The sequence below is a fragment of the Lissotriton vulgaris genome, chromosome 8 (genome assembly GCF_964263255.1).
Source record: "Lissotriton vulgaris chromosome 8, aLisVul1.2, whole genome shotgun sequence".
Classification (NCBI taxonomy): Eukaryota; Metazoa; Chordata; class Amphibia; order Caudata; family Salamandridae; genus Lissotriton; species Lissotriton vulgaris.
The window spans coordinates 1501174963-1501189925 of NC_141696.1; the positions used below are offsets into that span (position 1 = coordinate 1501174963).

At 42.9% G+C, this 14963-nt stretch overlaps 1 protein-coding gene across 1 annotated transcript in view; it reads right to left on the reverse strand.

The window, feature by feature from the left end:
- Positions 1-3949: 3949 nt before the first annotated feature.
- Positions 3950-14963, reverse strand: part of DRD3 (dopamine receptor D3) — an 835727-nt gene continuing 824713 nt past the window's right edge. Inside the window, exon 8 of the mRNA XM_086933536.1 lies at positions 3950-4241. Coding sequence (XP_086789662.1) covers positions 4045-4241 — 197 coding nt within the window. The 3' untranslated portion in view covers positions 3950-4044. The remainder of the gene's footprint in view (positions 4242-14963) is intronic.

Below are 14963 nucleotides of genomic sequence, written 5' to 3' on the forward strand. Positions count from 1 at the left end.
GATAGCAGTTTTCTAGGTCATATGTGTCCAGGGGAGTTTCTTGAGAAGTTGCAGGAAATGCCCAATTGTGGGAGCATCAACTAGGATGCCCTATCAAAAGGAGATGCACCTGGTGTGTGGGTGTCAGCTTTAAATGCTGGGCTCAGAGTATTCCGGATGCTAGAGCTGGCAGATCTTTTAGTGGGCATCAAGTACGAAGCTCCCAAAAGATCTGCTAATGTCTATCAGCTTGGATATTACTCTGCGTATGGCGGTTGAGTATGATAGATCAATGATGTTGGAAGCATGATTGGTAATGGCGGCATGCGGGATAACTGTTTTGTTGGGTAGCAGATAATGTTGTCAATGTCAGTAGAGATGAGGTGTAGCATGTTCCCTTTGCGTGTGATTAGTTTGATATCAGTCATTGTCACCCTCCTTGTTTCAATTTCTGCATCCTTAGGACATTGAAGCTACCTGGATAGATGTTACTTGAAGAGCTGGTGGAGGGGACATCATGAGGTTGGCTGTCTTAGAGTTAAATGCTGCAGAGGGGCCATTAGACTGGTAGATACAATGAAACATTTAGGTTGATTTCAGATGGAAATGTAAGGAGAGGAGCTGAAAAGTGCTTAGCTTTGGATGTTGGATATTCAATGGATGACTGCATGACCCCCTGTGGTTAGTTGGTTAGCAAGGACAATGGTTGCTGTAGTTCAGCAAGCTCAAGGAGTCATTTACGTCAGAGGCAGTCCAGGTGATTGAGGTTTCTGCAAGAAAGATGACGTCACAAATACTGGCTGTGTCTGGTGCTTCCTAGAGTGGGCGTCGATGAGCCTGCTGGAGTGCTGCGCTTGCTTCTTTTATGTTCTGATGAGCAGGATGTTGATGGAGGTTTCGAGGTATGTTGTGATGTGTGCATGTTTGAGGATGTGATAATGTGATGACACTGGGTGATGAGGATGCAGATGATCATACAGGTTCTGTGAGATGCAGGGGTTCTAGCCCTTGAATCTTGGACCTTTCCATGTACAGAATACACCACTGCACTTGTCTACTCTAAGGGTGAGGGTGACTTCTGAAGCTGCAAGAAAGGGATAAAGGGTATATGAACAGATGAACAATGTGTGACTTCATGTGGTGGTGTATCAGTGACATCATTAGCGGCTGAGTAGTGGTCTTCTTTTGACCCAAACATTTGGCTTTGTAGCCCAAACAATGTTATTGCAGTTAGTGCTGCAGTTGAGAATGCATCTGGCAGCCTCTTCTCCACACCTTTTAAGGACCTAAGGAGGCACACAAGCGACGGCAGGAGGAGAAGAGGTCCGGGGCAAAAGTCGAACGCAGTTAAATTACAATGGTGGGGTGAATGTTGCTGTGGATCTAACATTTGCTGTTGCAGTAGATACTGCCAGCTGGATTTGCAGCTGGAAGGCACACATGAAGGTCAACAGGCAGCAGGAAAGGTGAGAAGATGGAGGAGCAGAAGGCGAGGAGGGAAAGAATCGATAAAAGCAGCAGAGTGTGAGGTGTGTTTGCAGCGGGGAGACAGCACTACCTGGGGACACGAAACTTGTGCTTCCAGTGACACGGTAGGTGGGTGAGGAGTGAACGTTTGTGTGGCCTCAAGTGACCCCATACTTGTACTTTCTTGCATTTGGTGCTGCTGCACATGAGCACCTCCTACCTGTAAATAGGATGGGGTGAGGCTCAGTGCTGCTGGCTCCTGGGGGAGGGACATAGGAAGACCTTCATAAACTAATGTTCACCAAGGTGTGTCCTCCCTATAGGAAAGTGCCACAGATGTTGTGCAATCATGGTCAATTCCCGTGTCTGCCCATTGGTGACCACCAGCTCTTCCCAAGAGTGTTGGATTGTGGTCGACCTCTGATAAGGCTGAGAAGTCCTGCTCACTGAGGCGAGCATTTTATTCATGGTTATGAATCGTTGATCAGATGCTGTCTTTTTGCGTCGCTGATGATATATGTCTGGTTCTTTCAGCTGCCAAAGGAATGGACTACTATGAAATTGGGGTTTAATAGTTGACTGTGAGGCTTACTATACATGAGTTTGTGTCTTGCTCTGTAGCATTGTTATATACCCTGCATACCCTCTGGCAGGGGTAGCTGTGAGTGTAGTAATTGCCAGAAGCCTCTGAGAGGGTATGCTGCTGTGACCTAAGCCTTTGAAAGTGATTTGGGGCTGCATAAGGTATGTGCCAAAGTCTCCTTATGACTGTCGTAAATTAAGCAGGGGCTTGACCGTTTGTTTTTTATCCAGTGGACCCCTCACATGTCCTCCCCGGCCAAGAGGATGCCCACTTGCAGGATTCCTCCTATATCCTTTGGTGCCTGCATATTTCCATCTCATCTTCTCCTATGCACACCACTTCTTCAGCACTACATTCCCCTGGCTTCAGTCCCTGGATAAGAAGATGGGTTCATGGTGTTCAGACTGAGGGTTAGTCCTCTTGCTGATTCCCTTTTTCCCAGAAAAAAACACATCAGCTGCACTAATAGCGACAGATCTTAACATTGCATGATATAACAGGTTCTCACATTCACTCGGTCCCTGCTCCATTCATATCTAAAGGATGAAAAGCTATGTGAAGCATGCCAGTATGTGAACCCACAATCCCAGAGGTGTCCCCTTTTTGCACTGATGCCTTCAGAAAATACATATCTTGGCCTCTTATGTAAGGTACAGCCTGGAACATACATCCGTCTACAGTCCAACCTATCAGAATCAACCTAGCAATACTGTCTGATCAGCAGACTCTATAAGAGGTGGGAAGCTGAGCATTCCCCGCTGTTGGATCCTACCTCTGGAACACGCTATTTAATGTCAATGATTGCTTTTCATTCATAATATAGTCCCTGCTCGGTTAGCGGCAGCCTCGTGGATGGTGGATAAAGACTCCTAGACTTGTCCACTCTTCTGCTTTTGCTATGTACTGAGCTACCATGGGTAGGCGGTCCCGCTCTCTCTTCCCCCTCCCCTCCTCTTGCACACACTTTGACCTACAGTCAGTAAGTCCTAAAGTATATCAAGATCACACCAGATTTTGCAGATAGTCACACTGCATTTAAATATATTTTATCTGGATAGCCTGAAGTTTGCCATATGTCTGATCTCCCAAGCCCTTCTGCTCTAGCCTCATCTTATGATTTCTCATGTTCTGCAGTTACTTTTACCCCAAACCTTCCACTTTGTTTTTTTAATGCATTCATTAACCTTGGGTGCAGAAGGTTTTTTTCTCTGCTACTTCTGTATGTCGTAGTGAACCTTGAGCTCCTAGACCTCTCTTTCCCAAGGAAGTATACGTTTTTCTAGAAACAATCGCGAGCCGCGATCCATTTCAGTATCTCAGTAACAGCGCTCTATTCTGCTTCATCTTCATTTTGCAGGTTTTGAGGGTCTGTCGTTTCTCCTAACAAGGGTTTTAGTAGAGATGTGTGCCCCTTTCTTCACTTCAGTTGGCCTATTCCTCCTCTATCTCTTTTCCTCTGGAGTTGCACCCTTCCAACATAGGCACTAATGCGCTTCGAAATCCTGCTCCTAGGAAACTTGTGTCCAAGTTCTGCATCTTTTACACAATGTGTGTAACCATGCTCATGGTGCATTTCATGAAAACAACTTGGGGTATTTTTGTCTGTCAGGAGAAATGTAAACAACATCTACTCTCACTCTCCTTGATAATAATGAGATCAAAGGTAAACTGCTCTTGCTTCAGTTTGATGTCATAAAGTCAGTAGATGATTTGCAGTCGTGCATCCACTTTGCGGGCAAGCATCTACTGGGCAAAATCACTTGTTCAATCCCAAGGCACCATCTATCTTGTCTTATAACGCCGCATAGTCCAGTTTCTCCGTACTGTGGCCAACTCAGTCTCCGATCACTTGCATGCTCCTCACCATGACCCTCTTCTCTGTCATTGATTCAGGCTCTCCTTGTCTCTTTTATCTTTTTTGCTTGCCAACCCAATATCTTGTCCGTTTCGCTCTCCCGCGCTTCGACGAGGCCTTCTTCAGCCATTGGTGCTGGGATCCCCCTCCAGGTTGCCTGTTAGCACCTCAGAATCTTGAGGAACGCCTTGCGGAACTCTGTGTTGAAGGTTGTGTATATCACAGGGTTGAGGGCGCTATTGACATAGCCCAGCCACGTGGTGGCACTGTAGAGCTCTGGAGACACGTGGCAGGATGAGCAGTGGGAGTTGAGGATGTGGATTAAGAAGAATGGTAGCCAACAAATCAGAAACACACCTAAGCAGAAGAAAAACAAGAAGAAAGAAAGTTTCAATGATAATGTCTACACAGCTTTTAGAGTGAATATCATTGCATTTGTATACAATAATACATTGCATTTGTATACAATAACACACTTAGGCAGAAGAAAAATAAGAAGAAACAAAGTATCAAAGATAATGTCTACACAGTTTTTAGAATGAACATCGCTACATTTGTATATAATGTACTCCTCTCTTTTTACATAATTTACACGATCCATTAAAAAAATCTAACATTAAAAAATTGCATTTACTATAAAGTGAAGTAAGATAACAGGGCTTCATAGAAAGCACTATTTGTTAAAAAATAATAAAAGGTATACAAAGATTTTTTTTAAAAAAACATATAAAATTCCAAACAAGAAAGTGAAATTCCAGGATTTCAGGCTTTTGTATGTATGTATGTGTCTTGTAAAGCGCACTGCTGCCCTGAGGCGTCGTGGCGCTGTAGATCGCTGGGGAACCCGTCCTGGCTATCCCTGTGAGGTGGTCCCTACTGGGTATCTCCAAGGTGAAACCAGGCGTCCCCGGCGAATATGGGGGTGCTGTTGTAGAGATGAGACAAGCTAATGCCCAGAGTTGCCGAGTGTGATCCCTGGTTAGAGTAGGCACAGAGGCGAGAATTATCGAGTCTGCTGACCCTGGTCCACCACCCTGCCGTGTCGGGATTTGAACCCTGGTCCCAGGCCATTCTCTGCTTCCGGGTCTGCTGCATCTAACCAGTGAGCCACACCACTCCACTGTAAAGGGTAAAAGGTAAGTGTGGACGCCTGTAGTCAAGAGGCATAGATTTCAAATCTGAATAGCCAAAGTGGTGAAGATTGTCCTATTCTTTGGTATGAAAGGCTTATGAATGCCATTAGTAACTCCTTGTAATAGCCCCCGGGGTGAGATAATATGGCATGATGGCACTAAGGGCTATGAAAGCAAAACCTACTCTAGCGACAGCTTTTGGTAACCAGGCCTACCCAGATAGATGTGGAATACTTCTGAACAGCTCCCAATGCAAGGATTATCGTCTCTTATTTAAACTCCTCACATTGCATCTCAAGCCCAGATAAGATTAAAGTTTGGCTTCATTGATAAACATCTGCCCCAGAACACACTCTTCTTAAATATGTATATCCATTAAAATATGCAGAACAGGATTCTCTAAAACCTTATATGTGGAAAGAGATAATCTTAGGGCAAAAAACGAACGCTTGGGGTCTATCATGAACAGCAGTGCTTTGAGACTTGGACACGTGGTCTGATTAACAAATATAAACGTACACTTTTGAGTAAGTTTATGATTTTTTGCAATGTACAAATATATTTTACGAGAAGCATTTTTACAACTGCGCACATAAAAAAATAGGCAGTCATAAAAATACTACTCGTAAAATTTTATACCAATTGAAAAAAATTTTTTAACGCCTATTGTATTTTTATTCATGTATAAATTTAAAGCTCTGTATGTTTCTTATGTGCTTTTATGACTGTTAAAAAAGCAATCGAATAAAGCTTTCTTTGACTTGACTTACTACTCGTAAAATTTCTTTGTAAATTGAAAACATTTGTAAACTTACACAATAGTGTCAGTTTACCTTTGTGAATCAGGCCCGGAGTCTCTTTTGGGAACAAGATTTACAAAATAATGTTTTTAAAAAGCTGCTGAATAAACAAGTAACATGGACTTATTTAATCAATGACAAACAGAAGTTAACCATTAATACATACAAACAGTTCTGCCTCACAGCTGCCCAGCCGAAAAACGTATAGGCTTCTTTACAATAAGGCGATTATTATTAGCATTTTTGCCTTCCTATGATCGATTGCCACGATGGGGTGAAAGGCCTCCTTCAGGGAGTGCAGGCTGTGCCTACAGCCAGAGGAATCGCTCATTCATGACCTTTGCACCTGCGTCTTCCTATTGAAAGAAGTAGATATTGGCTACATAATGTCTTTAATCGATATGGCATTAGAACATGCCATCAATCAATAGTTTTTGCATCAGAGGCGGTTCTGTTTTGTGATTTAAAAGTTCATTGGATTTATGAGCGAAGTACACAGGTTATTATTAGCAAAGAGCCAATGAAATACCCTACCTAAATAACGCGAGAAAATGCTGCGCGAGAAATTTGACCGCCTTTTGAGGTTGGCTGCAAGCGACCCAAGACTTCGATGTCCCTGGACTAAGGACTGCAATGTGTCATGCAGCTAAACTGCATCCGAGCATCATACTGCCCATCCTTGTTACAAGAGAGATTACCATCAGGCGTGGGGTACAACAGGGGTGCGTGCAGTGGCATAGCTAGGCCTTGGCCGCCAACGGTGGCCTGATCAAAGAGCGGGGGTGCTGTAAATTCTTGCGGCTGTGACGGCCGCAGGTAAGAGCAGGGGGCCCAACGCCGCCCCAAAAACTCATGCCACCTGGAGCAGTCCGCCCCCACTGCCTCCTCACCCCCCCCAGCTACGCCACTGGGTGCGTGCTCGCTTCTTTGCTGTTTATCCTGTACATAAATAAGCACAGCTCCCATTTATCATCATTTACTCCTGATGTGCCTAAGGTTCTTGGTACGCCATGCCCTGTTTTGTTGTATGCAGATGATGCAGTCTTGTTGGCCCACACCCCAAAGGTCCTGAGGCTGCTGGTCATCTCATTTCTGGAATTTAAGGGAATTCTCAATTTGTTGTCCAACTTTTCTAAAACATTTATCATGGTTTGCGGACAGTGGAAAAAAACAACTCTCTAGCATTCTGGTGGGAACAAACCCCTAGTTAGCACTTGTTGCAGGGATTCTGCTCAGACACAGAACTGTGCACAGAGACCCAGGACATCAGTGAATTGTGGTGGACCAAAAACTCACCTCGGTACGTACAACCCTAACCGACTAGCATCAGTGTCACATTAGCTCTTCGTCCTATAGCAAAGGTACCAATGATTAGACAACCCAGAACATGCGACTTAGGTTACTCTCAGGAATGGGGGGAATCAAGAACACTCTTTCATTATATTCTCATACCTGTCCACAACATGGGTAAAGAAAGAGACACAATAAAGTTTAAAATACTTATTTTAACGCCGTGCTCTAAGATGCAGTATTTTTGCAAGTATAAGCAGACATATGATTAAAAAAAATACGATCAGCATTGTTACAACTCCTTAAAACACAAAAGGAGAAATCATATTATAATGATGGTGGGAACAGGTTATATAGCACCTAGTCTGCCACCCTCCCTAGCTAGGAACTATGTTTATAAAATATAGAAGATCTCTTAGGCTTGAATAGGGGACCCCATACCTCCAAGATCAGCAGAAGTGAATGACATAATGATCTGCAATAGCTCTCTGTCTCTCTGGAAACAGGCTTCCTTTCAGAGGGTCTAAATCATGCATGCAGTGTGATACTAAAGATGCCGGTATTCCAGCTAGCTGCAGCTGCGTGCATGTTATGTCTAGTGCATGAGACGATCAGCCCGAACAACACCGATCATTGTTTAGATAACCTTGGAGGCCTCAGCACTCGCTGCGCAGATTAAGGTCGAGCAGTAAGTCAAGGGACATTGAAAACATGCCATTCTCATGTGAAGCACTTCACGCAGCCTAACTTACAACAACAGTTACATATAATGTTGTGTGCAAAAGCAGCAAAAAGGTAAAATGGCGTTTAAACTTGTAATAAGCCTATGCTAACATAGCAATGTGCGCAAGTAAGGCCCAGCCCTCACTACACCCTCTCTTGATCGGAACACGCACAGAACGGGGGTCAATTTGAAATGCAGAGTTCAAGTTCGAGTGAGACAGAACCAAGTTCAAATTTAGCCAAACAGTGGAATCGGGAGTACTATTCCGAAACAGCAATATATAAAAAAATGTTTTCAGTCTTCCCGATGCAGGGGCTGCATAGTGGCCAAGGCGCAGAATACGAATTTTGAGCAAAAAAATATAGACAAAAAATCATGAGACACAAAAATGTGTTTGAAGTAAATACCACCTCAATCCAAAAGTGTATAAGCACAGTACGCTGCAACTGCTTCCAAGAGGAAGGTATTGTCCTCATCCAAAAACATTTCAGCCATCCAATTCAATAAAGGGAAAGAACACACATGTTTTCCGACAGCCGGAGCCTCTAGCACCATCAGAGGACAACTTGGGTGTTCTTCGAGATAACTGCATGCCAGAAAAATCATGGGCTGCAGACCATATGTTCCAATTACCTAGGAGCCCATGTGCCGCTGTGCAGGCCATTATTCCAAAACCAGAACATTCTAACTCATGGACAACTAAGGGACTCATAAGTAGATCATAATCCGGGTTAGGAGACACCGTGTTGCAGAGAAACAAATCCAGAGCCCATTCGAAACCACAATCCAGGCAATGGAAGACAGGCTGCATGCATGTAAAATCCGAGAACCGGAAAGAGAATCCATACGCCACACTTAATGTAGCCAGCTGGAGCACTCCATAGTAATCAAGCATCCGGTTACGAAGCTGAAGCAGCCAGGGCAGACTGTTGTGGGGCACAGATTGTGCAGCCATTTTTCAGTAAGCAAATCAATGGCAGCCAAAGCACGAATCAATGGTAAACCGCCGAAGACGCCGGAAAAAATAGAATGTAAAAATGCTGGTATCACACCAAATATAGGTTGGAATGAACTCACAAGGCCAGAACTTACAATTTTAAAAAAGTGAGCCAAGCCTGTGGTCGATGAGGCATTATAGATTGTGTGAATCAAAGCCCTGAAATGGAGGGGGAGATCCGTATTTACCTTGTACCTTGGTGCGAGTGTTTGCCACGTGAAGGACGAATATTTCACAGGAAGATGTAAGGGCGACTTCTTTTTGAGAAAAAAGAGCCCTTATTCGACTCATTTTGTCGAAGTGTGGCTCACTGGTTAGAGGAGGCATACCCTGAAGCAGAGGTCAGACCCGGGACCAGGGTTCGATTCCCGACGCAGCAGGGTCTTGAGCCCAATTGTCCACAGACTTGATAATTCTCGCTTCGGTGCCCACTCTAAGCACGAGTTCACACTAGGCAGCTCTGGGCAAAAAGCTTGCTTAATCTCCACAACGGCCCCCCCTGGCGGGATGCCTGGCTTACACCTTGGGGATACCCAGTACGGGTTATCTCACAGGGAAAAGCCAGGACGGGTTCCCAATGCAAGCGCCGAGATGCCCTAGGGTAAGTCAAATGCTATATAAGAACACACATACATACATACATACATTTGTTGAACTCTGCTTTCAAGTTCGGAATGGAAGGCCAGATGGATACATCGAGCTTCCCATGTGGAGGAGGAAAAAGCACATTTTTGCAGCAGACTACACATTGGGAAACAGTCACAATGTACGGTATCCCTGCCAGCATACCACAGCAGTTTTCATTATTTAAAAGCAAATGACTACTGTTTGCTAGCAACGTGAAAGTAGGGGTTATTGCTGGGACAGGATTTCCTTTTAGAACGCATGCTAAATTTGGGGCGTTTGAATTACAAGAGCTATGCAATTGGATGTTCCTGCAGACTAATGTGTGATCAGGTGTGGAAGTTCAATCTTCACCTTTCAAATAAACTTCTTTACTCTCCCTCAGGCACCTATAGGTAAATGGCAGAGACCAAGCTTCATGGAGATAAGCGCTACCTAAAGGTTCAAACCTGCCTATGGCATAATACTTCATACATGAATCGAATTTGAAAATGGGAAAAGGCAACGTTATTAACCCATGAATTAGCCACACAGCAGATTTAAATTCTGCAACACAAAAAGGCAATGGTTCTAACTTTTCAATATGCAAAAGTGAATATACAGCATCTTTCATAGACATGAATTGTTGTTTCACAGTCAAATTAAACTGTTAAAATAAAGAAGTATTCCTGTAGTCCCAAGGCACTTTATCAGCCTTCAGAGTCTGTAATGTCCAAGCAAATTGCTTAATGGAATGCAATTGATTCTGATCATAAAACAAAACAGACACCTTTTCCTGTACTATATCAACCACAGATGACACAATATTATCCAATGTATACATTCGGGAAGAATCAACCACTGCAAGCACTTTTTCCAAATTGGTCTGATCTATTTCATGCAATCTAGAAGCTGCTTCAATCTGAGACAGTTTCCAAACTTCATTGTAAACAGCAAATACCATCTTTTAGATCTGCCACCCACAGGGCCTTTAACAAAGTCATTCAGATCAACATCTTCATTTAGTTTGGACAGATGCACTTTAACTGATGCTAAGGTGGAATGTTTGAGCCAGTTGTGACATAATTTGCCTACCGAATAGGTGGTAACAGAATGATCACTTTGAAAACGGGGATCCACTCTCACATGCGTATAGCCAGGGGACAGACCCAGAAAACGATGTTGGCACATATCAGAACTTTTTTGCCATAATAACCAATCTTGGGAATCAAAACTGGAAATATTAAAAGACGAATTCAGCAACAGGGACTGTAATTCACTAAGGGACAAATCAGTGTGATTGTTCCATGAAGGGTATTCTCCTAAATCAGGAAGAGAGGTTGCATTTATTTTTTTAGATGTAGCCATTCCAAAGCAGGTTGTTTGTGAAATCGTCTAATTTAAAATCAACATATGGTTTGGGATGAGACATGCATGATGCAAAGCCTCAGTGCCATGTACCTGCCAGTCTTTAGAACCCAAACAGATTTAAGATAAATCGTATCTTTCCACAGTTCATAGCCCCCAACTGCTAATTGGTCAAGAAAGTACTTAGAATATAGTAATTTAGTGTGGGTAAGTCTAACTTTGGAAGAGGACTTGCCACTCATCTTAAAATAAAATACGGCAGGATTAGATTGATTAAAATCAGTAAAATAAGTAAATTTTTTCAAAAGAGTTTTTGAGCTGCTTTCAACAGGAGCTGGACAATGTTCCCATTGTGTATAATCAACCACATTTCTAAATGTGTTTGCTTTGTGCAGAAAATGATTGCCATAGTGTTGGTAGCAAAATAAATCAGCATAACTGGCTGAGTCCAAATACAAATCTTCAGCATCAAAAGCAGCATAATATTTCAAATCAGAAAACCGAGCCTCTATGGCCTGGACATCCCAATCAACAGAGTGTATATTTTGTTTGACCACATCCCCCATTGAGACACGTAGTACATTTGGAACATTAATAACCTCTGTGGGGCCGTGAATTTGAAATCTATCAGCATCCCATACAATCCCATCTAAAACAGGCCAAGCAGTAATGTTAACAAAAGTCTGGGCCCTCTTCATAATGTGAGATGAGGAGTGGGGTGCCAAAGTTCCATCAATTAACCGAATTGAGGTCCTTTCTTTAACATATTGTCCATTCACCAAACGGAAAAAATACACCACGAATCCTATCGACATGAACAAAAAAATTTAAAAAAGCACCAGCCAAATGTGAGTCCAAGGGGGTATTAAAAAGTGTTTCTTAAACCAAACAGCAACATTTTCGATGGGGACTTCGATGCAACAGAGTCAGTGTCAAATGAAAAGCGTGACTGGTTAACTGTAGATGTTTGCAAATCAGGCATCGACAAGTCTGCAGGGTAGGTATACTCTGTTTCATTAAGGGGATCTTATTAGGAAAAGAACAGACGTCCGGGTTCGTTGGACAGTCAGGATATTGTCTTATTTTAGTGTGGGACCAATGGGCATCACTATTACAAACTGAGGTAATTTCTCAATATTAGAGGGGCATATTTACCACGGAGAAGGCAAAAAATATATACACACTTATTGAAAGATAAAGAACACACATTCATATGATTATTTAAAAAAAATTCAGGAAAATTACGCATATGTTGGTTTGGTAAGATGTACACGAGGAATTAACAAATTCCTAAAGTATTGATTCAGGTATCTGAAATCAATCTTATGCATTTACTCACAATATACAGACAAATTAGGCAAGTTTTTTGATTTTGATAAAAGTGACAATGGTCAATGTAATTTATTAGATATGTGTGTATCCTAAATCGGGGTATTGAGAAGTAACAATGGACAGACAAATAATGTATCAGACGCTTTTACTTGTTTGGTAACTTTGTGTTTTATGATTTTAATTGTCTAGAATCAGTCCTGATGAAGGCGTACTAGAAAAAGCCGAAACGCCGCGTCGACCTTTTGATTCTGTGACCTTTTTATTAACAACATTGAGATGATCATACTTATTGTTAAATGTTTTTAATGTGTTTTTATATTTTGCAATGTGTAATAACATTTATATACTGTTACCAAACGTATGTGGTGATATGCTTTTAATCAAAAAACTTACCTAATTTGTCTGTATATTGTGAGTAAATGCATAAGATTGATTTCAGATACCTGAATCAATACTTTAGGAATTTGTTACTTCCTCGTATACATCTTACCAAACCAACATATGCGTAATTTTCCTGATTTTTTTTTTAATAATCATATGAATGTGTGTTCTTTATCTTTCAATAAGTGTGTATATATTTTTTGCCTTCTCCGTGGTAAATATGCCCCTCTAATATTGAGAAATTACCTCAGTTTGCAATCGTGATGCCCATTGGTCCCACACTAAAATAAGACAATATCCTGACTGTCCAACGAACCCGGACGTCTGTTCTTTTCCTAAAAACATTTTCCCCACCGTCCTCTACAAGTTAGAGTGGGGTCCTCCTACTTGTTTTTTCATTAAGGGGATCCCCAGCTGGTGGATTCAATAAAGGATCAATAACAATAGGCCTGATGGAACTCACCGGAGCCAAAACAGAATTTCTCAGCATCGCTGGACAAGAGACCGCTGGAGTCATACTAAGAAGAATCGGCCACTTGCTGTCATTTGACATTATCAATGGAGATATATCTGTTTTCTTTGCGACGAGGAAGTGGTGGTAAAATTACTGTTCTTGTACCCTTCACTCCAAGCACAAGAACTGGTGCACGATATGAGGGGTCGAACTCCTTCTTGTTCTCCACCTTCTCTCGGACCAGATCACCAATTCGGGGTAGCCAGCCAACTACCGGAATCTGAAGAGCAGCATCAGATGTGGAAGGCAAATGTTCCTTCGCAAGAATGTCTCTGGTCTTTTGTAGGTGCTATAACACAGTACAATGTTCATCTACGTCAAAGGACATAGACCCTCAAGGTCCGGAACAAACATTTTGATGCCAAAGAGCATTTCGTATGGGGTCCGCTCACCCAGAGACCTTCTAGGGAGATTATTTAGTGCAAGCTGTAGGCTGCACGCTATAAAAATGGGCTAGCCAGTTCCGGCCTGTACCTAAAACCTTAGCTGTTAAGGATTGCTTTAAGTCAAGGCTCATCTGCTCCACAAAGCTATTGCCCTCAGGCTGGTATGGAGACGTAAATTTGACTTGGACCCCCAATGAATCCATGGTATCCTTGTACGCCTTAGAGGCGAACGCTGGACCCTGGTCTGAATGAAAGGTGCCACATGCAAAAATTCCCACAAAGACACACAAATCCCTTATGACAGTTCTGGCATCAGCACTCCTTTGTGGCCACAAACAAACAAAGCGGGTGCGTGAATCTTCTGCAACTAAGATGTACTTATACGCAGTATCAGAGGAGAAAGAACAGCAGTGATCTAAATAAACACACCCAAGTGGTTTATTAGATATGTACAATTGTGTCTGGGGCGGGGGCGCAGCAGTTGAAGGTTTAATCTGCTGGCATATGTCACAACGAAGGACATAATCACGCGCCGGTTTGTACAATCCACGTCACCTGTAATGCTGTTGTAAAAGAGAAACAGTAGCTGACACGCCGGCGTGAGCTGAGGCCATACCCTTGTGAGCTGCTGTTATCAAGGCTTGCTTGCGGTCCGCGTTGGGAATCAACCTGTCACCAACATCGTTAATTCTCACATAGGGAACTTTATCAGGACTTAAAAGATAAAAGTATTTAGAAGGGAAACCTCTAGGGTAATTACCTCCCTTCTCTGTTGCAGCAATAGCTGCCAAGATGTCATCATCAATCTTACTTTTGGAGCGTGTAACTGCTGCTACTAAGTATGTCGCAACTGCGGTCTTCGCTGCTTCATCAGCAAGACAGTTACCAACAGCGAGTACCCCCACGCGTTGGTGACCAAGAGTATGAATTACAAACACGAGTGGGAGCTTTTCTTTAAGCTCAGCCACTCGAACCCAAAGCATTTTGTGTTTAATCGTCCCACCTTTAGAATTGCGATATTCATTCTGAGTCTAAAAGAACAGGTTGTCATTGTAAGACTGAACACAGTAGTAAGAATCACTCAAATAAGAGTAGTCACACATGGGTCTGCGTACTCCAGTGCAAGTATCAAAGCACGTAGCTCTGCCAATTGGACGGTACAGTCTCCTAATGTCTGTGTATGCACGACATCGGACTTGAACTCTCCATTCACCCTAATACCAATCACTATTGCGCATGCCGCAGAATAAGCGTGTTTTGAAGCCGTCGCCAGCTGCGCCGATCCGTCTGTGTATATGATACAATGGAAGTCCTCCACCGGGTGCATGGTCAGAGGATCAGTGTGAACAAATTCATACTGCAAATACTCTTCTGTTTGCTAAGAGGAGTCAAAGATAAATGTGACATCCGGAGATGTCAAGGACGTGGCACATTGTATCCACCTCGGGTGCAAAGCTTTAGAATTCGGTACACTGGCTTTCATCACTGCCTCTAAGGCAGGATACGGTGTAACAACCACCATGCGTTTCCCCTGCGACAGTGCCCGTTCTT